This window comes from Pongo pygmaeus, chromosome 19 (assembly GCF_028885625.2).
Source record: "Pongo pygmaeus isolate AG05252 chromosome 19, NHGRI_mPonPyg2-v2.0_pri, whole genome shotgun sequence".
Taxonomy (NCBI): Eukaryota; Metazoa; Chordata; class Mammalia; order Primates; family Hominidae; genus Pongo; species Pongo pygmaeus.
Window position 1 is genome coordinate 3826165 of NC_072392.2, and position 26494 is coordinate 3852658.

The window sequence follows — 26494 nt, forward strand, 5'->3', positions numbered from 1 at the left end:
CAGTTCTAGACCAGCCTGTCCAACATAGTGAAACCCCATCTCTACTAAAAAAACACAAAAATCAGCTGGGCGTGGTGGCATGCGCCTGTAATCCCAGCTACTCGGGGGGCTGAGGCACAAGAATCGCTTGAACCCAGGAGGTGGAGGCTGCAGTGAGCTGAAATCGCTCCACTGAACTCCAGCCTGGGGGACAGAGTGAGACTCCATCTCAAAAACAAACAAAAAACAAAAAACAAAATCCACGCTGCATCCAGGAGATGCAAATGGGGCAGACACAGAAGCAAAGCCAAACAATGGCAGAAAGGCATTCCCTTAGCTGAAGTAAAAATGGAGTTTTTAATCAGAAAAGCAAATGATGCTGGGAAGGAACACAGAAAGAGAACTTTTTTTTTTTTTTTTTTTTTTTTTTTTTTTTTTGAGACGGAGTCTCACTCTGTTGCCCAGGCTGGAGTGCACTGACACGATCTCGGCTCACTGCAAGCTCCGCCTCCCAGGTTCATGCCATTCTCCTGCCTCAGCCTCCTGAGTAGCTGGGACTACAGGTGCCCGCCACCACGCCCGGCTAATTTTTTTGTATTTTTAGTTGAGACGCGGTTTCACCGTGTTAGCCAGGATGGTCTCGATCTCCTGACCTCGTGATCTGCCCGCCTTGGCCTCCCAAAGTGCTGGGATTACAGACGTGAGCCACTGTGCCCGGCCAAGAACATCTTTTTAAAAATTATTTTACAAAACTTTTCTCACAGAGATAATATCTACTTTGACACGGTCTAATGAAACGTCTGAATTCCAAGGGTTAAAAAAAGAAAATATTTAGGTAAAAAAAACCCATTGGTATCATGTTAATACTGGACTTCTCATCAGTTGTTCTAGATGGTGGAAGACTATGCAGCAATGTCGCAGGGGTCTGGATGAGAAGGACTGTGTCCCTGTAATTCCATGCTCAGACTGTCTCCCATCTTTACATGTAGCCTTTCCTCAAAAAGTACTTGAGGAAGTATTCTAGCACAACAAAAAATGAATTAGAATAAACAATTCAGAAGGAAGAAATAGTAACTAATAAATAACATGCAGCCAACACTGTAACTATCAATCATTTATTACCATATGGTCTAAAATTCTAAAAGTAGTTTGAGAGAGGCAAAATCCAAAAGAATCAACAAAAAACTCCAAAGCAGCCAACCAACCAAATGATCCAGAGCAAAAATTACAGATAATTTGCACACTTGGGATATGATGAGGGAAATAAAAGCATCTCATCCTGTCAAGGAATAAAAGGTCTCACTTTGGAAGAGAAGGTAAAAAGGTTACTGTTAATTAAGAGAGAAATACAGGCTGAAAAAAAGTGGTAAAAATTTAACTATAACCATGTTTCTATAAGAAATATGATACAGACTTCATGAATGATTACAAAAAAAGGAGAAAATAACTTAGGAAGGGGCAGGGAAAAATGTGCACTGGAGCAGGGCTGGGATGGGGACAGTCAGCTAGCACAGAGCAGTTAACCAGGTCATCCCATCAGAAGTAAGCTGGCTGCCCGTAACACACACGGTTATAACACAGCTGAGACCCAGTCAGGAAAAGGTCACTCTTACAGTGAAATTGGTAAAATCAACATAAAAAGGCTGAGCGCCAATTGCAGAAGGGCCCTACCCCAGGAGATGGTTGCTCAACGTGCTACCCAGTGAGCTATGGAAAAGGTGCAGCTCTAATTGACACAGAGGGAGCTAAAGTTAGCAGAAATCAGTCATGGCTATTAAGAGAGAAGAAAGACTTGGGCTGATGTGCCTACTTAGCCTCCAAAGGTTGGGGAGCGCAGGCAAAGACCAGGATAGTGACTGCACTGTCCAAGCCTGAGGGTACTGATTTCAGAGGTGAATTACCAGCTACCTAGACAGGTGCAGCCAATTCATCCAGGTGAAGAAAAACACATCTTCAAAATATCCTGTTCTCCTCATTCTAGTTCCACGTGCACCATACAACCTTCTGAGCTACAGTGTGGTCTTCTGGAGGGATTTCCATACCAAGAGGGAAAACATATTGATTTTCCTGCCAGACACGTACCCCTGTGAATTGTGACTGATTTATAAATCAGCCTCAACTCCCACGTAAAAGTTCATTCCTCTGAGTCTGAGCATCGCCAGGCAAACTGCTAAAAAAAAAAAGTCCTTGGACTCAAAAATCTGAGGACCAAACCTTGGGTCCTGCAGGCACCTTCCCTACCCCAAAGCCCTGCCAACTTGGAAAATCCTGTTTCAGCAGCCTGCTAGCTTTGTCTCTGATTCCCCTCTGTTTACTAGAAAAAGTGGGAGACCACTGTAAAGATTGTCAGCTATTCCTAAATTAATAAATAAATTCATTATCAGCTCAGTGAAAAGGCTAACATGATCTTTTCTTTAATATGATAAAAATGACACTAAACTTCATATGGAAAAAATATATATACAGGAACAGTCTAGAAAATTATGAAAAAGAACAATGAAGGCATATCTGAACTGTCCAGAGTCTTTAAAATGTCAATGTTTTGAAAGTTTAAAAAAAGGCAAGGGAAGCAGATTAAAGACAAAATCAGCATGACATCTAAATACAACGGAATTTTTAAGAGGATCCTGATTTAAAAAAAAAAAAAAAAAAAAAACCTGCAAGGCACACTTTGGGGATAATTGGGAATATGTGTATTTAGGCTATACGTATAAAACTATTCTATCAATGCTAAAAATTGTAAGCATAATAATGACACTGTGGTTAGATAGGAGAATGTACTTTAAAGAGAGAAGTATTGAGGGTGAAGTGTCAATGATGGCTTCGACTCATTTTCAAAAGTTCATGAAAAAAATATAAACAGAGATAAAGCAAAATATTAACAACTGGTGAATCTAGGTGAAGATCTTTATTCATTGTTCTTTGAAGTTTTCTATGAGCTTAAAACTTTTCAAAATAAAAAGGTAGAAAAAATCATTATAAGCATTATATACAAATACATTGTTTTATACACACACACACACACACACACATATATATATTTACAAATATAGAAAGGGTCAGAAGAAAATAATTACAACTTCTAATCCTACCCTTAAGGATACAGAGATGACTGTCATCATTTGTTTCAGCATATGGCTTTCCAAAACCTTTTTCTATGCATGCCACCATCCCCTCTTTTAAAAATAAATTGCCCTTACCGACTTTAAGGGAGGTAACATGGCTGCTAGTAATCCCAAAATCCTCTTCTGGGAACACTCAGCAAACACTTGCTCAGGGCTTGGAGTGACTGCTTTTTCCTCTATGGGCTTCTGAGATGAAGCTTCCGAATCTTCAGCATCTAAGTGGTAAAACAAACTTTCAGAATTTGCCTGCGTCTCTACATGTATGAAGAGGCAAGTAAACCATTGCACTGTCCCATGTGCTGCTACGGAATAAAGCTGGGATTTTATTCATTTATTTTTTAAATTTGAGAGGGAATCTCACTCTGTTGCCCAGGCTGCAGTGCAATGGCACAATCTCGGCTCACTGCAACCTCCACCTCCCGGGTTCAAGCAATTCTCCTACCTCAGCCTCCCAAGTAGCTGGGATTACAGGCATGCGCCACCTTGCCCAGCTAATTTTTGTATTTTTAGTAGAGACGGGGTTTCACCATGTTGGCCAGGCTGGTCTTGAACTCTTGACCTCAAGTGATCCGCCCACCTCAGCCTCCCAAAGTGCTGGGACTACAGGCATGAGCCACTGCGCCCGGCCTAAAGCTGGGATTTTAAAAGCCTATGGCTAGGCATGTCTGCGCTCAGCTGTTTCCTTCTCCAGGAGGCCTGCCTGAGCCCTGTTTAAATGAAAGACTGTCGTCCCCGAGCTCTCTTACCCCTGCCCTCCCCATTTCCCTGAGCCTGCTCTACTGTGCTCACAGCATTTCATCACCTTTTCACATTCCACATAATTTATATTTATTGTTTACTGTCTGCCTTCTTTCAGATTTTTGTTTCTTTCAGTGATGTATCTCAAGCACCTAGAGGTGTTTCTGGAGCACGGCAGGTACTTAATACTTGATGAATGAATAAACTGCCTATGAACCAGGATGCTGATCCTCAGGGGAATGAGACTCCAGTGAATTTTGATGATTTGGATTGATGTGGAGTGTCAGACTGTTTTCTGGAACTCAGAATTATACACACTGCATAGATGAGCATCAGACAGAGAGGGCAGAATGCCAGGTGCTCACCCTGCCATCACAGAGCAGGAAGGTGGGGAAGATCCTGCACTCCCGGGCCACCATAAGGAGGAGGCTGGGACTTGCCTCCAGTCTCCTGAGCACACAGCATGCTCCTCAATCCTCCTAAGCCAGCTCTGACCTTGCTGCTGCTATCCTCTGGCAGGCTGAGGCCTTCAGCAGCACCTCTCCTTTATCATCCTCTAGTGTTCCACTCCATCCCTACACACCTGCCAAGAGGGACTTCTCTACTTTAGGGCCTTTGCTCCTGTTGTCCTTTCTCTGAACGCCCATCCCTACTGCATATCCTAGCACATTCAAGGTCCGCTAGATCTCTCCTTCTCTAAAGCTTTATGAGGATACAGTCTGCCCCAGAGAGACACCAATCACTGTCAACACCCACTTACACCTCATCCCACCTCAAATTACAGTTACCTGCACCTGTGTCTTAAGCCCTCCTAGACTGTGAGCTCCATGAGGGCAGGAACCACGTGTATATCTGTCTGATTCAGTCCCTGTTTCATCCCCAAGTAGTAGCACAGTGTTTGGCATATAGAAAGCACTTAGTAAATACAGGAAATAAATAAGGTAGGAAAGCAGTCAAAGTGAAGAAAGATGACGTTCGAAGTGTCATCAGCACCATCTAAACAGAACTGAGAAACCACGCGCCCCTGGCATCTAGCCAATGTCAAGCCGCGTGCCACAAACAGCTCAGGGATGGGTATACGTGCATTCTAAGATGAAAGAGACCAAGATAATGGTCAAACAGTCTTTACCTGGAAGTCCTGTAGGTGGGCTAGCATCTGCAGGTGAATCTGAAATTTGGGTCTGGCATGAAGGATCCTTCGTTAATGATACACCTTTATCTGCCTTATTTCTCTGCTTGAAATCAACAGGTCTGACTTCCTCATGAACAGCTCTCTTTCCCTAAAAAAACAAAGTGTAAAAGAATTAAGGTTTCTTATAACAAAGTTTGCTCCATGACTATGATAACTTTTTAATGATTAGCCAGTCTTCATAGACTAAAAAACTTTTGAATGCCATTAGAAAATGCCACTCATTTCTTTTTTCTTTTTTGTGTGTGTTTTTTTGAGATAGAGTCTCACTCTGTCACCAGGCTAGAGTGCAGTGGTGTGATCTCGGCTCACTGCAACCTCCACCTCCCAGGTTCAAGCAATCCTCCTGCCTTAGCCTCCTGAGTAGCTGGGACTACAGGTGCGTGCCCCCATGCCCAGCTAATTTTTGTATTTTTAGTAGAGACGGGGTTTCACCATGTTGGCCAGGATGGTTTCGATCTCTTGACCTCGTGATCTGCCCACCTTGTCCTCTTTAAGTGCTGGGATTACAGGTGTGAACTACCACGCCTCGCCTATGCCACTCATTTCTTATGGTAAATCTATATTCTAATTAAGACAGTAACCATTGGGCTGGGCGTGATGGCTCATGTCTATAATTCCAGCACTTTGGGAGGCCAAGGCGGGCAGATCCCTTGAGGTCAGGAGTTCAACACCAGCCTGGCCAACATGGCGAAACCCCATCTCTACTAAAAATACAAAAATTAGCTGGGCCTGGTGGCGTGTGCCTGTAATCCCAGCTACTCAGGAGGCTGAGGCAGGAGAATCGCTTCAACCCAGGAGGAGGAGGTTGTAGTGAGCCAAGATTGCGCCACTGCACTCCAGCCTGGGCGACAGAGCGAGACTCTGTCTCAAAAAAAATAAGATAGTAACCATTGCATCGCATCCCCCATCTTCCAAATGTCCCTCTGTCAGAGCCTGCAGTCCCATAAGAAATGGTTCTATTAAAAACCTCTCATACATTCTATTCAGCTTTCAGAAACCAAGTATGGAAAGTTGAGGAAAAAGACAAAGCTGTGAAATTTTCTTTTTCTTTTGACTCTGTGAGTATAAAAAGTTGTGATTTCCCTTCTAGTACACTCTGGTGACTATCGTTAATGTACTTTGTTTTCTTCAGTATGAAAACCAAACAAATCTTTATTTACAGAATAATTAGAAAATTCTTGATATCTAACATTATCTTTAATATGATGAAGATAAGACTACATCAATTCTGTAGCCTAGAAATATGACATTGTTTTCACTGCCACAGATGAAGCTATTTTATTGCTGTAGAAACTGGCATTCTGTGGGCTGTGGGACAGAGTTGTGGGTTGTGTATATTTCCTCTCTTAGTTTTCTATAGAATTTGCCTTTGTTAATTAACATGGAAGGTGTACATAAAGCCAACCACACATGTCACTTGATCAAACAAAACCGGATGCTACTCCTAAACCTAACTAATCACACCCTTTCTACCAGGTTTTTAGCATTCTTTCCTAGCTGCTGTTTCCTAGACGCTGTGTTTTTTTTTTTTTTTTTTTTTGAGATGGAGTCTCACTCTGTTGCCCAGGCTGGAGTGCAGTGGCGCCATCTCGGCTCACTGCAAGCTCTGCCTCCCAGGTTCAAGTGATTCTCCTGCCTCAGCCTCCTGAGTAGCTGGGACTACAGGTGCCCGCCACCACACCCAGCTAATTTTTTGTATTTTTAGTAGAGATGAGGTTTCACCGTGTTAGCCAGGATGGTCTTGATCTCCTGACCTTGCGATCCGCCCATCTTGGCCTCCCAAAGTGCTGGGATTACAGGCATGAGCCACCACGCCCAGCCTCTTTATTTTAAAAAACAGAATAAACATACCTTTGATGCCCTTTTGAGAATCCCATTTTGGCAATGAGACTTGTTAAAGGGGCCCTCCCTGGAGGTGGGAGACTTTTCTGGAATCAGGAGTCTAGTGCTGAGCTGCCCAGATGGGCAAGGTGACAGCTGTCAGCTGCATTTCCTGAGAAGTCACTCAGAATCCCCCCAGTGATTGTCTGCACTCCTGGGACCCTCAGGATGCCTTTCCCTATTGTCAAACAGGCTTATGTGTGGAACTGTGGCTACATGGGAAGTCTTCTGTGCATGGTGGAGGCACCCCAGCTTCAGGTCTGAGAAGGCCAAACGTGACTTTCACTCTTTGGGGCCAAAGATGGAGTGTGATCCAACACCAAACGTTCAGGAGGAGGCATGCCGTCTCCCAGGGGTACCTAACTCATCCTCCCCTCTCTGCATATGTAACCTCAACATCAATCCTACCTTCAACCTCTTTCTGAGAAAAATGTGACTGTAAGACTGTCCTAAGAGAGGACTGAAACTGGGAGAGCTACTTGCTTTGTTAAATGTACCCTCTGAAAAGACCTGACACCATACTCCCTGTACCATATGGCGCTTGTGAAGGCAATATAATTCCCAAGTTGTGGCAAATGACTTATCTTTTTTCCTGTTATCACAGGACACTGTAGACAGAATCTTCTGGATGATGCCTCTGGCTAAGGTTGGTTTCTCAGTTGTTCAAAACAAAAAGGATCTCTAGTCATTGGAGGGAGAAAAGGTAGATACCCTTACCAGGGCCCTGGGGTTGCTTAGAAGCATGTGAGAGTTGAAAAACAGTGATCTGTCCTGGGGCCCCAGTGGGATACGGTCGTTATGGCCACTGTAGTGGCAACACTCAGGTTCAGTTGTGGGGACAGTGCTGGAAATTGCTTGCAGCTTTACTAGAAGACTAAGAGGAAGAGCCAGAGGCAGGATTCCCTGGGTGCACCTGGCTGCTGGTGGGTGGGAAGGGGACTCAAAAGGTGGGAATAGCTCAAGAATAAAGACAGTGCCCCGGGACCTCTTTGGAAAAAGTCCCATTTCAATCCTGAGGCAGGGAAGGCCTAAAACAAGCCTGAAACATCTTTCTCTATCAAAAATTAAGGAACTGTTCAAAAAATAATGGCAACATATCAAAAGAACACAAAAGCCAGGGAGGAGCAGTTTCCACTGCCCAAACATGGGACAATTTGAGCATCAAAATAAATACTGGGTCAGGCACAGTGGCTCAGGCCTGTAATCCTAGCACTTTGCTTGAGTCCAGGAGTTCGAGACCAACCAGGTAACATGGCAAAACCCCATCCCTACAAAAACTACAAAAATTAGCTGGCATGGTGGCATACACCTGTAGTCCCAGTTACTTGAGAGGCTGAGGTGGGAGGATCGTTGGAGCCCAGGAGGTGGAGGTTGCAGTGAGCCAAGATCATACCACTGCACCCCAGCCTGGGCAACAGAGTGAGACCCTGTCTCAAAAAAAAATAAGAAAATTGGCCGGGCGCGGTGGCTCACGCCTGTAATCCCAGCACTTTGGGAGGCCGAGGCAGGCAGATCACGAGGTCAGAAGATCGAGACCAACCTGGCTAACACGGTGAAACCCGTCTCTACTAAAAATACAAAAAATTAGCTGGGCGTGGTGGTGGGCGCCTGTAGTCCCAGTTACTTGAGAGGCTGAGGTAGAAGGATCATTGGAGCGCAGGAGACGGAGGTTGCAGTGAGCCAAGATCATACCACTGCACTCCAGCCTGGGCAACAGAGTGAGACCCTGTCTCAAAAAAAATAAGAAAAGTAATAGATTTTTATCCATTGAATAAAAAAAAAAAACCCATAAAAAATCCTATTAAGTCCATTCTGACATAAATAAAAGGATAAACGGGGAAGCACAGTGCTTATGGGTGGAAGGTTAGTTTTAAGATGCTGAGGGCTCACAAGAAGATACAAATATTCCCAGGCTTGAAGGTGAGGACTACTGATTAATCCCATTTCTCCTAACAATGTTCTCTTTGTTCCCATCATAATCCGTGGGTGGTTAAACTGCCGCCTACAGAAAGGGTTTCATGGAAAAAATGTGGACGGTTGAGAGACAGGCTTGATGATTATGTGGCCTGTCTTCGACTGACTCTCTGGCTGAATGGAAATAATAAAAATGTTGATGTTTCTGCTGGCCAGTTTTGCTTTTGTATTCCTCCACATGAGAATGAGACCTTGGTGAGCTACAACCACCAGATGGGGGAATCCTTGAACTAGCAACCAGACAGACAGAGGACAGCAACATCATCGACCCCTGTGGCAGTCAAGGGCCTCTTCAGCAGAAACTCAAGCTCTGGAGGCAGCATCATAGAAACAATGGCGTGCTCTTCCATAAAACAATCTTTAGTGCCACTATCACAGGTTATACCTGGATCCAGAATGGCTTTTCTGTTTATGCAACTATGTGTAAATTACTGTGTCTACCTGGTAAACAGTAAGCATTCAGTAACACCTAATTGTTGACTGAATGTAAATACAGCTACACAGATACAGTGTGCACCATGGGCTAGGAATGACTTTTTTTTTTTGAGATGGAGTCTTGCCCTTTTGCCCAGGTTGGAGTGCAGTGGCGCCATCTCGGCTCACTGCAACCTCCGCCTCCCGGGTTCAAGCGATTCCCCTGCCTCTCGAGTAGCTGGGACTACAGGCACGTGACACCAGCCTGGATAATTTTTTTTTTTTTTTTTTTTTTTTTGTATTTTTAGTAGAGACAGGGTTTCACCATGTTGGCCAGGCTGGTCTTGAACATCTGACCTCGTGATCTGCCCACCTTGGCCTCCCAAAGTGCTGGGATTACAGGCCACCGTGCCTGGCCAATTAATTTCTTTAGGTGCATAATCTTGTTCAATTCTTATAAAAACTACCAGGAGACAGGTAACGGGAGTGGTTAACACAGATATGGAACTTACTATCAACTCTTCTAAGCACTTGACATACAGTAGCTCGAACTACGTAATATATACAACTCCTCACAATAAGCCTGTGTTACAAGTATTATTATAATCATCCCCATTTTACAGATGAGAAAACTGAGGCAGGCTGGGTGCAGTGGCTCATGCCTGTAATCCCATCACTTTGGGAGGCCAAGGCCAGCAGATCACTTGAGCCCAGGAGTTCACGACCACCCTGGGCAACATGGAGAAACCCTGTCTCTACAAAAAATACAAAAATTAGCCAGGCATGGTAGCACATGCCTGCGGCCCCAGATACTCAGAAGGCTGAAGTGGGAGGATCACTTCAGCCTGGGGAGGTCAAGGCTGCAGTGAGCCAAGATCATGCCACTGCACTCCAGCCTGGGCGACAGTGAGACCCTGTTTCAAAACAAAACAAAAGAAAATAAAACAAACACTGAAGAGATGATAGCAACATGCCCAAGGTTTGATGGAGCAGGCATGTGAATCCAGCAGTCTGGGTTAGGAGTCTGTGCTCTTAAACTCTCTGCTATGCTACACTGAGTGAATGGCTCTCTCTAGAGTTCAACCTGTGATTCTGTGTAGTGAAGAATCGTCATTTACATTGCCTGCTTCTGACACCTCAGCACCCTGGACAGCTTTCTTCTCTAGCTGCTCCTCTGACGCTCGGGTGGGCACAGCGACTGGTAGGGCCTGATCTTCTGGGCTCGAGTCCCCATCTGGCAATACACCCAGCAGAGCTAGAGCTTTAAGGCCTATGTGGGAAGCAAATCAGAGAATGGTTAGAAGTTTTATAATGAGAGTTCTTTTCAGCAAGTGCCATAAGTTACTTTGCCATTATACAGAAATAGATAAATGAGTTCTCCACAAACCAAATCCTAGAGGACTCAACATGAACATCCCTCGCTGTCTAAATCTACTCATCTCCTCATCTCAGATGGTGAGAGGCTGAATAGCAAGGGATACCTGCACTTTATTAACAATAGAAGATAAAATATATAACAGGATTGTCTATTTAGAAAATAATCAACATTATACTTTTATAGTAGCCCCACACAATCAGACTGCTCAATTCTCACTGGCAAACGGGTACGGGAATTGCTCTAAGGTGCTGGCGTTACCCATGTGCTATCTCATACAGGCCTGGTTCCCTAATGTTGACTAGAATGGGGATGCCATTATCTGAAGGAACTTAGATGTCTCCAAGGTTTAACTTTCAAGTTGTTTTCTTCCCACCACTCCTTAGTCAAGTCAGATTCATGTCGATATATTGCTAAACTATTTTACTCGTAAACAGCTCTCATCTAGAATACACTTGTGTGGAAGGAGATTCACACTCCAGGTTAAGAAGTCTGGATTCTTTCAGCAAGGTTTGGTAGATTCAAATACTAGACTGCATCCACAGATATAAAGAGTTTTAATTATTATTTAAAATTAGTTTGAGGTATTAATTAATATTAGTTTCAGAGAAAATAAATGTTGAACTTCAATGCCAACATTTCTCTAAAATCCATCGGGGAACTTAAAAATTAAGTTCCACACCAGGGTAAGCCCCTTTTGTGGAAAACTGGATGTTGCCACCTGTAAACTAAGCTTAGTATTTTACATTTGCCAAGGCTTTTTTTCACCAGGAACTGAGGGCTGGTTTTGGTTTCTGTGCATTGGGAAGTCACCTTTTCCCTGATGAGCCTTCATCAGACAGTCCCCGACGAGCTGCATGCACTGGCTCCGCAGGGTGGTGGCACTGCTACGGGTCTGGGGGTCCAGCTTCTCCCCATCCACATCCTCTGCACTGGCCAGGTGGGCGCTATAGAGAGCCAGGGCAGCAAAGAGCAGCCAGGAGTAGTTATGGATATATGGCTGGATGAGCCTCTGCCGGTCACTGATCCGAATGGTTACCATTGGGTGGGCCGTGATGCTGTGGGTAGGCAAATGGCTGCAAAGGCAAGACACATTTAAAGCTTACAACCCTCCAAAAGCTTATGTGGCTCCAAACAGTAGCACAGGGCCTTAGGAGAGCATGTGGTCGCAACTGGGCATTAGTCTCCTCTAGGATGCGGTTACTGAAAATGTAAAGAAAGGTGTGGGCCCTCTCCCCAGAAAAATGAAGAAACACAAACACAGAACATGCCTTTCAGGGTTTCACAATCCCCAGAGGTTGTCTGTGGAAATTGGACTAAGGAAGAATTGCTTATTGTGATTTTGGAAGGTGTGTTAATAGCATTTTGGTAATGTGAATAAAACCCATAATTTTTAAAGGGGGGTATAAAGTATGGAGGAAGGAAATAATTTAAGACCTAGAATTTGCTTTATTTATGTATTTATTTATTTGAGATGGAGTCTCACTCTGTCGCCCAGGCTGGAGTGCAGTGGTGCAGTCTCAGCTCACCGCAACCTCCGCCTCCCAGGTTCAAGCGATTCTCATGCCTTAGCCTCCCAAGTAGCTGGGATTACAGGCACCCGCCACCACACCCAGCTAATTTTTGTATTTTTAGTAGAGACGGGGTTTCTCCATGTTGGGCAGGCTGATCTTGAACTCCTGACCACAGGAGTTCGCCTCGGCCTCTCAAAGTGCTGGGATTACAGGCGTGAGCCACCGAGCCCAGTCCTGGAATTGGCTTTAAAATACTTTAACATAGAAAAAAAAAAAAAAGGAATAAACTAAGCACACATTACAAAACCTTTCTAACTGCTGAACCTGGGTAATGGGTACATGAAGGTTCACTGTGTTAGTCTCTTTACTTTTGGTTATGTTTAAATTTTTAAATTAAAAAAAACCTTTTTTTTATAAAAAGAAAGAAGTCCCTTTTCAAGTGAAGGAACATGTAAAGAAAAGGCTTTGTGGCGACGGTCATTTGAGACATACCCATAGGAATATTTCTTCGCTGCATAGCATCCATAGCAAAGATCAAAGTCATCGCAAACATTGCAATTCATCCTCCGGCCTATGATCAAACCCTGGCAGTGGTCACAGGTAAACTCCATGTTGACCATTTCATGGTCGTCTCCGTGGCCCTCAGGCTTCACCCCACCTGGGGAGAAACACAGCAGTGTGAGGGGATGAGGCAGAGGGCTCCTAGATGGGCTAGTTTCCAAACCCAAACCAATCCCAGCACCAGGGCCGTTCCCAAGCGACTGCTCAGGGATACAGGGCCCACAGACAGGCATTCTCTGGAGACAGGGTGCTCTGCCTGGGTGGCTCCAGGCATATGAATGAGATTCTTGGCACAGAATTTCTCGGCAATGGTACAGTGAGATCAAATATATTATCAGGACTGCTGTTTGGTGGAAACAAGTCCACATGTTAATTTGTGAGCTGTCTCCTATGACCCCTCCACTAACAAAGAGTAAGCCTCTGTTGACGTATTCCTGTTAACAAGCACTAAGGACTGATCAGGATATTTGCTCTTCCTTTTTCACTCCAGAATCACAGATGAAAACAGACTTCCAAAATAAAAAAATAAAAATAAAAAAATTTAAAAAGGGCCAGGCGTTGTGGCTCATGCCTGTAATCCCAGCACTTTGGGAGGCCGAGGCAGGCAGATCGCTTGAGTCTAAGAGTTCAAGACCAGCCTGGGCAATATGGTGAAACCTCGTCTCTATTGAAAATACAAAAATTAGCCACGTGTGGTGGTAGGCACCTGTACTCCCAGCTACTTGGGAGGCTGAAGCAGGAAAATCACTTTAACCCAGGAGGCAGAAGTTGCAGTGAGCTGAGATGGCGCCACTGCACTCTAGCCTGAGTGACAGAGTGAGATTTTGTCTCGGGGAGTGGGGAACCAGACCCAGACCCAGTGAGTGAGAGAGAATAACAGTCAGGAAAGAGATGGGCTGCACTGGTCTCCTCACTCTAAGGCCCTTGGGCCCTTCTCACTCTAAGCTCTGTCATGGACCCTGCAGAATGCTCCTCGCGCCTGGCCCACTTCTGTTCATTCTCACTGCCATGAACCCAGTCCAGGCTCCCATGCCTGTGTGAATACTGTGACTGATTTCCTAAAGGAGACTCTTAACACCGACAGAACCACCTTCCTCTAGCATAGCTCTCATCATGTTATTAATAATACCTACTTCAAAAACCTTCCCTGTTGTGTCTAGACTATTCAAACTCCTTAGCCTAGTATCTTGGGGTCCCACAATCGGGGGCCCCACCTGTCTTAATCCATCACTTAGTTGGGCAAACATTTCAGCATGTCCATCTAAAGTCACTACAGACACTCCTCTGTCCCAGGGTTTGCTATGCCCTTGATGGTGATACCGTCCCCCAACGTTTCCTACACAGCATCCAGTTCTAACTTTCTTCAAAAACCAATTCTCATTCCACCTCCTTCACAAGCCTTCCCTGCAGCAATGCTACTACTGCTTCTAAACTTTTCCAGAAACAATCTGTACCCTCATTTATAACTCAGCACACACATTCTTGTACTGGAACAGACATTCTGTGGATCTGTCCAGTCCTCCTGCTGGACTGTAGATGGTTCCAGGGCAAGGGCTGTCTTTTACCACTGGGCCATGCACAAAAAGGCCAGTCAGGTGTGCACTACTGTGCATCTGTTTTACCTCAGCACCTACAAGTCAAGTGTATGAGAGGATTTCTGAAGCTTGCTTGTGTATGTGTGGGTGTGTATTTTGCTACATGTAAACACTGCATGATTCAGAAGCAAACATTATTTCCTGAAAACTCCACTGAACATACATACACTGGTCCCGAGTGTTTATTAAGTGGCTACACCCAGCATGATAGAAGAAGGAAGCACGACAGATATTAGGGCTGTGGAGCTTTTCATTTAGTTGAGGAGATAAGGCTCATGTTCGCCAAGGAGTCAGAGAAAATACCACTGGGCAGTACTTTGATTTAGTACACCGAGAGTTTTTAAAAATGACAAGATCATAGAAATCAGAAGTGATATTGCCTTTGGATATGGCGTACCCAGTTCATGAAATTTACCTAGGAAGCAAGTTTTGCAGAGATCCATGTCGCTGCACTGCAGACAGCGGTATCGATGCCAGGGGGCAATCTCATCACACCCATCACAAGAGATGTCCACATTTAACAGGTCACAGTAGCGAGCAATAAACATGTGCATCTGTAAGGCCAAACAAATACAATTAACTGATAGATTTTCTAAGGTGGCCACAATTCACTAATCAATTCCTCCATTCAATAGGTACTGAAGATGTTCCAGGCACTGTACTAGGTGCTAGGATTTGATGAGGAATAAGCTCCTCAGTGTCTAGTTGGGAATTCCATCAAGGAGGTGATGACCATTATGACCAGTGTTTTCACAGGAAAATGCAGGAGGCTTAGAGGACAGAAGACTATGGCTACCAATGGGTATTCGGAAGGTCAAAGAAGGTTTTCCAAAGGAGATAATTCCTCAGCTGAGACCCAAAGGACAAACAGGTACCAGATGGGTCGGGGTAAGGGAGGTGGGCATGTCAGATAGGAATAGCAAATTTGACAGACAGCAAAAAGGGGATGAGAGAAAGGTTTATGAAATTGGCATGACTCAGTGTGTCGAATACAGTACAGAGGGGAATAGTCAGATGAAGAGAGAAAGGTTAAACCACAAAGGGCCTTGAATATCAGTCTTAGGAGTTACAGATTGTTTTTAGAGAGAAGAGTAATGTGATCGGACTGGAGTGCTCTTCTGGAAGTTGAGGAAAGAATGGATCCAAGGGGCAAGCCTGGACTCAGGGAGACTGACCATGACCAAAGTGTTAAAGGAGTCCCATGGCACATTATAAGGGCTGGGACTGAGTAGTAAGCGGGATGGTGAAAGGTACGTAGATTTGAGGTGTTGAGGCAGAAGTGGGAAACCTTGGTGACCGACTGGATATGGGGATCAGTAAAAGGGAGGAGAGTTTCTGGCTTGGGTACATGGTTGGACGATGGTAGTGTTCACAGATACAGGAAACACTGCAAAAGGAGTACTGGCCCTGGCACTTACAGGCAAACTTTCTGCAGGGATAGTCTGGGTACTGTTTAATGAGCAAACAAATTGCTTTACTGGAAAGTACTTGGACTACAGTATTGTTTCTCTTTAGGGCCTGGAAATGAGGGATCTAAATCAGTAAGTCATACAGGAGACCAGAGCAAATATGCCAAGTCACCTTAAAACTACAGAACTCCCAAAAGGTATTAACATATGAGAGAGAAAAAGCCACAAAGGCCCACTTGGCAAGCTCCATCCAAGCACCACAGTGGTGCTATGTGAACAAAGTGGTTGGCACATAGTAGGCACTCGATACTTAGAAAATGAATGAATCTGAGGCAGCAGATGCTTGGCACATGTGGTAGCGATGGATTTAACACCTGACGAGGAGATGGACACAGTGGGCTATCTGAGCCTGAGTCTTTGCACATCTGAATCATGCCGCTCTGATGCCCTCTCTATATATACGGCTGCTCCCATGCTCACCAGGCAGTCTTCTGATGGAAACGTGGCTTCCCACGCTGCTTGTCTACAGGAAGAGAATGTGCTGCTCCAAGGACACTAGAGCCCAGGCCCTCCAGCAATTCTATTTCTCACTGTAAATTAGTAAATTGGCACCTCATATTGTACATCAGCTTTAAGAGCCAATTTTCCAATGAGTCTAGTTCTATGGCAGGGAGCCACTCTGAGTAGTCAAATCAGAATTTACAGCCCCTCAGGTTAAAGGTTAAACACCAGACTCTAGGGCAGCAGTCCCCCTTTTTGGCACCAGGGACCAATTTCGTAGAAGACAATTTCTGCACAGGACCGGGTGGGGGATGGTTTCGGGATGAAACTGTTCCACCTCAGATCATCAGTCATTAGACTCTCATTAGGAGCGCACAAACTAGATCCCTCGCGCACAAACTAGATCCCTCGCATGCGCCGTTTATTGTGGGCTCATGCTCCCGTGAAAATCCAATGCCGCAGCTGATCTGACAGGAGGCGGAGCTCAGCCTCCCTCACTTGCCCGCTGCTCACAGCCTGTATTCAGTTGCATTCAGCGGTTGGGGACCCCTTCGCTAGGGTATTGAATGCCACCTGCAGCCCTCTCAGGGAAGAGCCTGCCAGAACCGCCCCCAGGCAAACTCTCCTCTCCAAACTCCTAGCAGATCACTTCAGAGTACTCTAGTTGAGAGGTCTTACTTTCCTCTGCTTCTCTGGATCTTCCTGGGCTATTTTTTCATACCAGGCCTCAAACATGCCATCCTGACACTCATCCATCCATTCTGAATTCTGCTTGGCATCAGCAAGCTCATCTTCTTCACTCCATTGGCTGAAAGGACATAAAAAGAGAAAAGCATGCCTCTCCCAATCACCAAGGAAAGTACTGGTTAGCAGACTCTGTGTCTATAGGTCTATTATATTGGGCATTTTTCAGCTTCTGAGAGGGAAAGGTCAACTGCTTTTCAAAGCCCCAGGATTTGTCAAATATTTGGTAGATATATGCCAAGAAAGAAGGAGAAGCCCTTTCCAGAGTAGACTATAAGGGATGAGAAATTAAGAGTATGAAAGGTTGTACCACATGGCATAATTCCACTGGACAATCATTTATGGTGAACCTACTATGTGCCAGGCACTAGGGCCAAATAAAGTTATTATTATTATTATTTTTTAGTCTGATTTAGACACGCTCAGCATATCCTGGTGGAATCAGTATGAGAAGGGAATCAGGAGACACTGTGACTTCAGCTCTACCACCAGCTGCTGTGAGACCTTGACACATGACTCAGCCCTGGTCCTCAGTCTCCTCATTTCAGACGAGGTCAGGTGCTGTGAGACCTTGACACATGACTCAGCCCTGGTCCTCAGTCTCCCCATTTCAGACGAGATCAGGTGCATTCAGGGTGGTATGGCCATAGTTTCCTCATTTCAAATAAAGTGCTTCAGGTAGATAATCCTATAAGTTCCTTTTGGATGCAAAATTGTAAATTTCCATAATTTCAGTTTACAGCTTGTTTTAACAATTAGAACTTTAAACAGAAAAAGATTTGCTTAAGAGCAAATACAAAATATTTACCAAGCTATAAATACACATTCATTCATTCATGCATTCCAAGAAAATGGTTTTACGCCTATACTCATACTTAAGCTTTGCGCGAGGTGCCGCGAGGGCTTGCTGTAAAGGGCGTGCTTCCTCCCCTCAGGACTGTGGCAGGGAGGCAAGGTGAGAAACTGCGAGCAGGCCCACAGCCAAGATCCACAAGCTGATGCCCCCCAGTGCTGCCCCCGGTCTCTGCCAGCGGAGCTCCAACAGCGAGGCAACGGCTGAGGTTCGTGAACTAAAGAGGCAGCTTTAATTCTGTCTCCTTTTCCCTTGGAACAGCTCTCCTGAGAGAGTGGAGACTGTCCTGGTGTTGACTCATTCACTTCCTCCCACTTCTCTCCTCTTAGAGCATTCCCTCTCCCCTTCTCCTCTACTTTCTTTTCTACACATGAATGGCCACAAATAGGGAAGTGGATTTGAGTACAGTGGAGAGATACAGGCCAAATCGGAGGAAAAAAACCCTTCATACACGATTTTTTTCTAACTAAGGTCCTTATAATGTGCAAGAAGTTAGAGCGGCTAACATAACACATACATGTAACAAAAATTATGGAAAAGGATTTCCCAATTCAGCAAGCTATACTAAGATCACCAAAATGCAGAGGATTCTCGGCCTCAGAGCTCACGAGATCACCACCACCAATGTACATAGCTCTACCATATGCCAGACGCGGTTCTAAACACTGAAATATATAACTTAGGTACTCGTCACAACAAGCCTCGGAGGCAGCACCATTGTTATCTCCAGCTCTGAAGATGAGGAAACTGAGGCACAGAGGGATTATACGACTTGCACAAGGCCACTCGGCTAGGATGTGACAAAGCCAAGATATGACACAGACAGTCTAGCTCCGGAGTCTGTGCTCTTAACGCCCCCACTATGTTCCTTGCATTTCATAACCTACATTAGGAACTGCAGCGCACAGGACCGTGCTCTTACCTGATCACACTGTCATGGACACTTATATTTTCCTGTGACATTTTCATGAGGAGATCTGGTAACTGAATATCAACAAAGAAGGCGAGATCACTGGGTTCCCAGCCCATATCCAAAAGATGAAGCAGGGCTGTCTGAACACAAGATAAGGCAGGGAGCAAGGACCTAAAGGGGCCGTGAAAGTGACCATTAGCAGAGCTGTTTATTACCAACAGAGGCAACAGAAGCAATTCAAGTAGGTGACCTGGTTTGCAATTGAAAGCAGAAAGGAACTTCACATTGCTGGTTTGGGTTCCTTTCAAATTCCTCATACTCCACACAAACATTCTTCAAAGCTTACACAAAATAACTCTGAAAGGTGTAAAGTAAGGTTTCCACCCTGCCAGGACCACCATAGGGGTATCTTATGGTAAAGAACTGAGAAGTAAAAATCACCTTCTGATAAACTGCAAAATCAGGGCCAGCTCCAAATTAGCCAAGGTTATGCAGTTTAGATTTACAGAAGAATCATTTGATTTAAGGCTTATGTCTAAACCATTTACTAAGAGGACTGGGAAATGGCTTTATACTCCAGTTTTCAAACTGCACATAATACATAATATACTGGCTGGTCGTGGTGGCTCATGACTGTAATTCCAGCACTTTGGGAGGCCGAGGCAGGCAGACTGCTTGAGCCCAGGAGCTCAAGGCCAGCCTGAGCAACATGGCAAAATCCCGTTTCTACAAAACATAAAGAAAATTAGCCAGGCATGGTGGCATGCGCCTGTAGTCCCAACTACTCAGGAAGCTGAGGTGAGTGGATCAATTGAGCCTGGGAGGTCCAGGCTGCAGTGAGCCGCGACTGAGTCACTGCACTCTAGCCTGGGTGACAGCATGAGGCCCTGTCTCAAAACAAACAAAAAAACTCCTAATATACCAAAACAGAAAATAATAGGCTATAAATTCTTAGAAAAACCCAGACTCATCCCCTTAAAAAGAAAATATACACACCAGACAGAAAAAGGACTGGGAGAAAATATACGAATAAGTTAACATTAGTGATTAGCTCTCTAGGTGGTAACATCAGAGGTTATTTTTATTTTATTCTTTGTGCTTTTTGGTATTTTTGACAGTGAACATATATTTCTTTTATAATCAGAAAAAAATACATTTTTTTTCTCTAGAAATGATAAAATTATCCAGTACCTGTCACTTAGGCTACTAAATCCTTTAACTGCTTTGACCAAAAACAGAACAAGTTGATAGTAAGTGTCTCGAATTTCTTTGTGTAGATCAGCACCACAGCCTTCCAGGTGTCCAAAATAACTAGAAACAGAGGAAATCACTGATTCACTTAATTGCCAGAACATCTTTTTCTTAATAATAATCATGATTTCTTACATGAAAAAGAGCAAGTGGCAGTCAGTTGAACAAAGCGGCACAGGAACTTAAGTAAATACAAATATAATACCTATAGAAGGTAACGCACAAAACAGTAAGTGAATCCCTTTGACTGGCTCAAGAGAGTTACCCAGCAGCATGGAGATGAGATTATTTATCTTCTTTGTGAATATAAACCCATCCCTGCCACCACTACTTGGGTGCCAGATACTGTTAAGTATTTTTCACAAATTACCTCATTTGATTGTCTCCACACAATCATGCTCCCCCTCTGTCTCCCTTCATTGATGACTTTGGCACCAACCTCACTGTCTTTTCTACCATGATCCTGGCCATCTTGGTGACTTCAGCATCCATGAAAATGATGTCTCCATTCCTTTTTCCCTCAGTTCTCTGCCATCTGCATCTCCAATCATCTTCTCTTCCACGCCCTTAGCCATCCTAGTTTGACGGTCATTTCCCAGACCTTGTTATCGTGTGATGACATCATCTCTGATACACTGATGGCAGAGCACCCTATTCTGACCCCAGCTCTCCTGCTCACCCAGGTAGGACTCCAACAGCAGCCTTTTCTTCAATACCAGCGGGCGTCAGCCCAGGACGCCGCCTCATGTTCACCATCTGCTACTCCCGCCATGCTTTCTCTCTGCTCCCTTCTCAGCTTAGATTCCATGGCCCATAACCATACCTTAGCAAACACTAACTCCCGTGTCCCTTCCTTCCTCCATGTACTTGCCTGAGAAATCTTATACCTCTATCAAAACAGCTGAATGTCGTGGAGGAAACACCACACAAGCAAGCTGACTAGTATAACTTTAAATTTGCAACCATAATGATCAAATAAGCCCTCAAAATTGTCAGACAATTCAGTAGACTGGCTTTCTCAATTTTCATTACTATCAAACCTTCCCATAGGCCAGGCATGGTGGCTCACACCTGTAATCCCATCACTTAGGGAGGCCGAGCCAGGTGGATCGAGGTCAGGAGTTCGAGACCAGCCTGGACAACATGGGGAAACCCAGTTTCTAGTAAAAATACAAAAATTAGCCAGGCGTGGTGGCACACACTTAGGAGGCCAAGGCAGGAGGATCACTTGAACCTGGGAGACGGAGGCCGCAGTGAGCCGAGATCGTGCCACGGCACTCCAGCCTGGGCGACACAGCGAGACTCTTGTCTCAAGACAAAAAAACAAAAAACAACAACAACAACAAACAAACAAAAAAAAACCCAACCCCCCACCCCCACCAAAAAACCCCTTCTTGCTTCTCCTGATGCCACCACTATCTCCTTCTCATCCTTCCATTCTCTCTAATGACTATCCTTGTATTTTATTTTTTAAAAGAGAAACTTAGGTATCTTGAGAAAGAAAAGTAACAATCACATAGGAATTCCCTTACCTTTGCACCACCAAATATCTACCAGCCAACTTGTGGACACTGTGTGTCCTATTTCCCCGCTACTACAGATACAGCCTCCCTGGTTCAATCAAAGGCCAATCTCTCAACTTATACAACTGCTACTGCAAATTATTCCCTCTCTTCCTGTACCAAGCTTCCTTATCACTGATTCATTTCCACCAACACACAGAAGTACTCTTACATCTCTTTGAAACCCTCAGTTGACCTCACATCGCCCTCCAAAAACTTCCCCGTTTCTCTGCTCCCTTTGAGGCCAAATTTCTTAAACTAAATGTCTGTAGTCGCTCCATTTTATCACCCTCATTCTCGCTGGCCTTTTGGCCAATGGCTCCAGTAAGACTGCTGCCAAATCCAGTGTGTTTTTATCTCTTTCGAATTCTCACATTAGTATTTGACACAATTGATCATTCTTATGTTTTGTTTTTTTTTTTTCCAGGGAAGGGCATTCACCTGACATTCTTATCTTTTGAGATCCATTCTTCTCCTGACTTCTGCGACAACAGCATCCCCTGGTTTTTGATCTACCTGACTGGCCACTGCTTCTTGATCTCCTTAGCTGACACTCCTTTCTCTGCTTGACTTCTAAGTAAAGAAGCGCCCCTATGGCTCGGTCCCAGGCCCCTTCTTGTCCATCTCTGCACTCTTTCTAGGAGGTATTATGGCTCTAAATGTCATCTACATGCCAACTGCATCCAAATTCTATCCCTAGTCCTGACTTCTTTCCGTAACTTTAGTTAGATGCTGACCTGTTTTCTCAATAGCTTTACTTGGTATCTTTACAAAAAAAGATTTCCAGCTTCACATGGCCAAAACAAAACTTTTCATTTTCACCCCAATCTGTTTCTTCCATACTCTTTCCCTCAGTAAAACGCATCACTATCCACCAGCTGCTCACTCCCAAATCCTAGGAGTTTCCCACGATTCCTTTCCTTCATTTACCCTCTCCATCTTATCCATCCATAAATCCTGACAATTCTACCTCTAAAATACATTCTGAATCTCATCCTTTCCTCCCCATCTCCAGTACTATTCTCTGGGTCAAACCACCATCATTTCTTGCCTGGACTACTGCCACAGACTCCTAACTGCTTTTCTTATTTCCACCCCTTTTCACACAGTAGCCAGGGGCACCTTTTATAAATAGAAAACAAAGTGTGATCCTCCTGGGCTTAAAAATCTCCAGTGGTTTCCCAACTACAACTTGGTATAAAATTGAAATACTTTATAGTGATGAGGGTCCTGCCTTTCTGACCTTATCCCATCCCATTTTCCCTGTCACTCAGCCACACTGGTTTTCTCTCTGTTCCTTGGACTAACTCCCCCTTCTTGAGCCTTTGCACTGTTCCTTCTGCCTTCAAGGCTGTTCTCTCTGATCTTAGCTGGTCATTCACCTCTTGGCTTTCATCTCCTCAGCCTGCCTTCCCTGACCATCCAAATTAGGTCACTGTATTAATCACCACATAACAGTATCACTATCTGGTATTTTTTCATTTATTTGTTTTTTACTGTCTCTCTCTCCTCAATATAATACAAAATCTGCCTTGTCTACTGCTGCATAACACCCAGAAGACATTCTAGCACACTAGACACTCTAAAGGTATTTACTGAGTTAATCTTAAGAACCACCTTTTGAGGTACTCAGATTAATATCATTTCTGTAAGCCTTATATTTAGCTCACAGCTTCCAGGAGCCAAATGATGCATGAGTATATGAGGAATGCAATTCTCACCATCTGGAAAGTAAAGCTGATCAACTCATCAGGAGGAATAAACATGTTCCCAGCAGTTACATATTAAAAGGATATAACCCATCTTTCCTTGGAACAAGAGAATGAATTAACCAAAAATGTACATTTGTATCCTACAGAGAAATGATGCCGCTATTAATCAGAGAAGACAATCAGGATTTATTTACAATGATCTTTGCTGTTTTCCTTGTGGACCTGTCCTTTGTACTTACTTGGTAAAATCTTTCTGGCAGGTCAGAAGCTCCAACAGGAAAAGTATGAAAGGTGGATGGAAGCAGTGGGGCTGCCCAAGGGATTCTGCACAGTACTGAGTTATCTTCAGGACTTCCAGGATGCTCTGGGCCTGGGCTTTCCTCAGGGAAAGAACCTTCACAACACTGGAGACACAATGCAAGTCAGGAACACCCAGAAAACTCTTGAGCTGGGGCAGAAGGAAAATATCCCCCCCAAAACCCTGATGCCATATATCAAAGAGGAAATACTATTGTGAGGTATTGGAAACACCATGTAGGAGGAGTACCAATACCTCTTTACTATTTTTAAGTCATCACTCGGCAGCACTACAAATCAGTTCATGCCAACTGTCCAGAAGTCCAACAACCCATTATTTAACTTAATGAATTAAAAAGGAACATTGATATTTTCACTTTCCATAGAGACAAAGCCTTAATTCTTAGGACAGGAAATTCCTCACTAACTTAAACATGCAATACTTCCACAGATGTAGGCCTATGAACAAATAATTTTGTTGGAAAACATCAAATCCTGGCTGGGTGTGGTGGCTCATGCCTGTAACCCTCTGATGCAGAAAGATTCCTTGAGCCCAGGCATTCGAGACCAGCCTGGGTAACACAGGGTGGCCATGTTTCTAGAAAATGCCAAATCCAAATTTCTCCCTGGGTTAAAATAAGACAATTTTATAAGGGGCAGCTACTCAAAAAATGCTTCCTTTTAAAATTCTAATGGTACATTCTTGAGATATACTTTATAAACAGTATAATATATAAATGTTACATGAAAAAAAATCTTTTTTTTTGTTTTTGAGACAGTCTTGCTCTATCACCCAGGCTGGAGTTAAGTGGCATAATCTTGACTTACTGTAGCCTCAACCTACCTGGCTCAAGTGATCCCCCTGCCTCAGCCTCCCAGGTAGCTGGGACTACGGGCAGGTGCCACCAAACTCAGATAATTTTTTTTTTTTTTTGAGACAGAGTCTTGTTCTGTCGCCCAGGTTGGAGTACAGTGGTGTGATCTCTGCTCACTGCAACCTCCGCCTTCCAACTTCAAGCAATTCTCCTGCCTCAGCTTCCCGAGTAGCTAGGATTAGAGGCATCCACCACTACGCCCAGCTAATTTTTGTATTTTTAGTAGAGACGGGGTTTCACCATGTTGGCCAGGCAGGTCTCGAACTCCTGACCTCAGGTGATCCGCCTGCCTCAGCCTCCCAAATTGCTGGGATTACAGGTGTGAGCCACTGCGCCCAGCCTCAGCTAATTAAAAAAAAAAAAATTTTTGTAGATGGGGGTGGGGTTCTCACTATGGTGCCCAGGTTGGTCTTGAACTCCTGACCCCAAGTGATCCTCCCACTTTGGCCTCCCAAACTGCTGAGATTATAGGCATGAATCACCGTGCCCACCCAAAAATTACTTCTTTAAAGAAAAAAAAAAATCAAAACTTTTCTTGAATATTCTAAAACAAGTCTTGATCTATCCTAAATATTATTTGTTTGTTTTTAACATGAACTTCAAGCCTCTGACTAGACTGGGTACCTACGGCTTAAAAAGAGAAAGCGACAGGAAGGTAACAACTGGCTCACCTCCTGTGCGAGAGCGACTGATCCTTAATGAAGTCCATGACATCCTTCAGCACAGGGTATTTCTCTTTCACTGTGGGCACCAGTCTGGCCTCCTCCATGGATCGAAAGGAGAGCAGCCGGAGTCGCCCTCGGGTGAAGGGAGGCCGGCGGGTGGGTGTGGAAGGTGACAAGGGCTCTTCAGCTGTGGCAGGGGACACGTCTGCAGCAGGAAGGCCACTGCTGGACGGTAGCTTTGGCTGGGTGTCCAGGCCAGGACTCCGGTCTCCTGTGGCAGGGGGTGCTGCTTCAGTGGGAGATACTGAGGCTTGGAAATGCTCTTCCACCACAGAGCTTGTCCTCTGACGCTTGTCGAGTGGCTGGAGATGATTGGTTTCATCGGCAGTCTCCAACTTTTCGCAGCTTTCTTTTGAACTTATACCCGTGGGCAGAAATTTCAGTAATAGAAGACTCTTCTCAATACACTCTTTTGCTAGATGCAAACAAGAATCATAATTGAAAAAAAAAAAAAAAAGTTAAAATTATGGGGGAGGGGGGAGGGGAGAGGGATAGCATTAGGAGATGTACCTAATGTAAATGACGAGTTAATGGGTGCAGCACACCAACATGGCACATGTATACATATGTAACAAACCGGCACGTTGTGCACATGTACCCTAGAATTTAAAGTAAAAAAAAAAAAAAAAAGTTTAAATTTATTGCCTACTTCTGTAAAGGAAATAAGTTAAACGTCACAATTGAGGGCAAGAGACAGCTTCATGAATAAAGCGATATAGGCCTGGTGTGGTGGCTCACGCCTGTAATCCCAGCACTTTGGGAGGCCAAGGCGGGAGGATCACTTGGGGTGATACCTCAGCTTGGGTAACATAGTGAAACCCCATCTCTATAAAAAAACAATAAATTAACCAGACATTATAGGCACACGCCTATAATCTTATCTACTTGGGAGGCTGAGGCCGAAGAGTTGCTTGAGTCTGAGAAGTTGAAGCTGCAGTGAGCCGAGATCATGCCACTGCATTCCGGCTTGGGTGACAGAGTGAGACACTGTCTCCAAAAAAAAAAACAAACAAAAAAACCAAAAAACGAAAAAGTGATACACATATTTACTGACAGAACAGAAGAACAGAATCAAATTTTATCTCATTATAGAAATCAAAATCTCGCCAGTACTATCAGCACGCTTTTTAGAAAAAGTTTCATTGTAGATGTTTTCAAACATGTATATAGAGAAAACACCATAAGAACCCTTCCATGTACCTGTCACTCAGCTTCCTTCATTATTAACTCACGGCCAATCTTATTTCACCCCCACCAACTCCCCAATCCCCGGATTATTTCCACACACATTCCAGCACCACACT

General features: G+C 44.3%; 1 protein-coding gene across 1 annotated transcript in view; it reads right to left on the bottom strand.

The window, feature by feature from the left end:
* Window positions 1–26494, bottom strand: part of ZZEF1 (zinc finger ZZ-type and EF-hand domain containing 1) — a 137884-nt gene that overhangs the window by 34622 nt on the left and 76768 nt on the right. The window contains exons 29-39 of the mRNA XM_054459311.2: window positions 25137–25605; window positions 23533–23697; window positions 19960–20079; window positions 18778–18939; window positions 16937–17066; window positions 14764–14902; window positions 12685–12850; window positions 11492–11754; window positions 10422–10573; window positions 4972–5122; window positions 3180–3319 (exon numbers count right to left, since the gene is read on the bottom strand). Coding sequence (XP_054315286.2) covers window positions 3180–3319; window positions 4972–5122; window positions 10422–10573; window positions 11492–11754; window positions 12685–12850; window positions 14764–14902; window positions 16937–17066; window positions 18778–18939; window positions 19960–20079; window positions 23533–23697; window positions 25137–25605 — 2057 coding nt within the window. The remainder of the gene's footprint in view (window positions 1–3179; window positions 3320–4971; window positions 5123–10421; window positions 10574–11491; window positions 11755–12684; window positions 12851–14763; window positions 14903–16936; window positions 17067–18777; window positions 18940–19959; window positions 20080–23532; window positions 23698–25136; window positions 25606–26494) is intronic.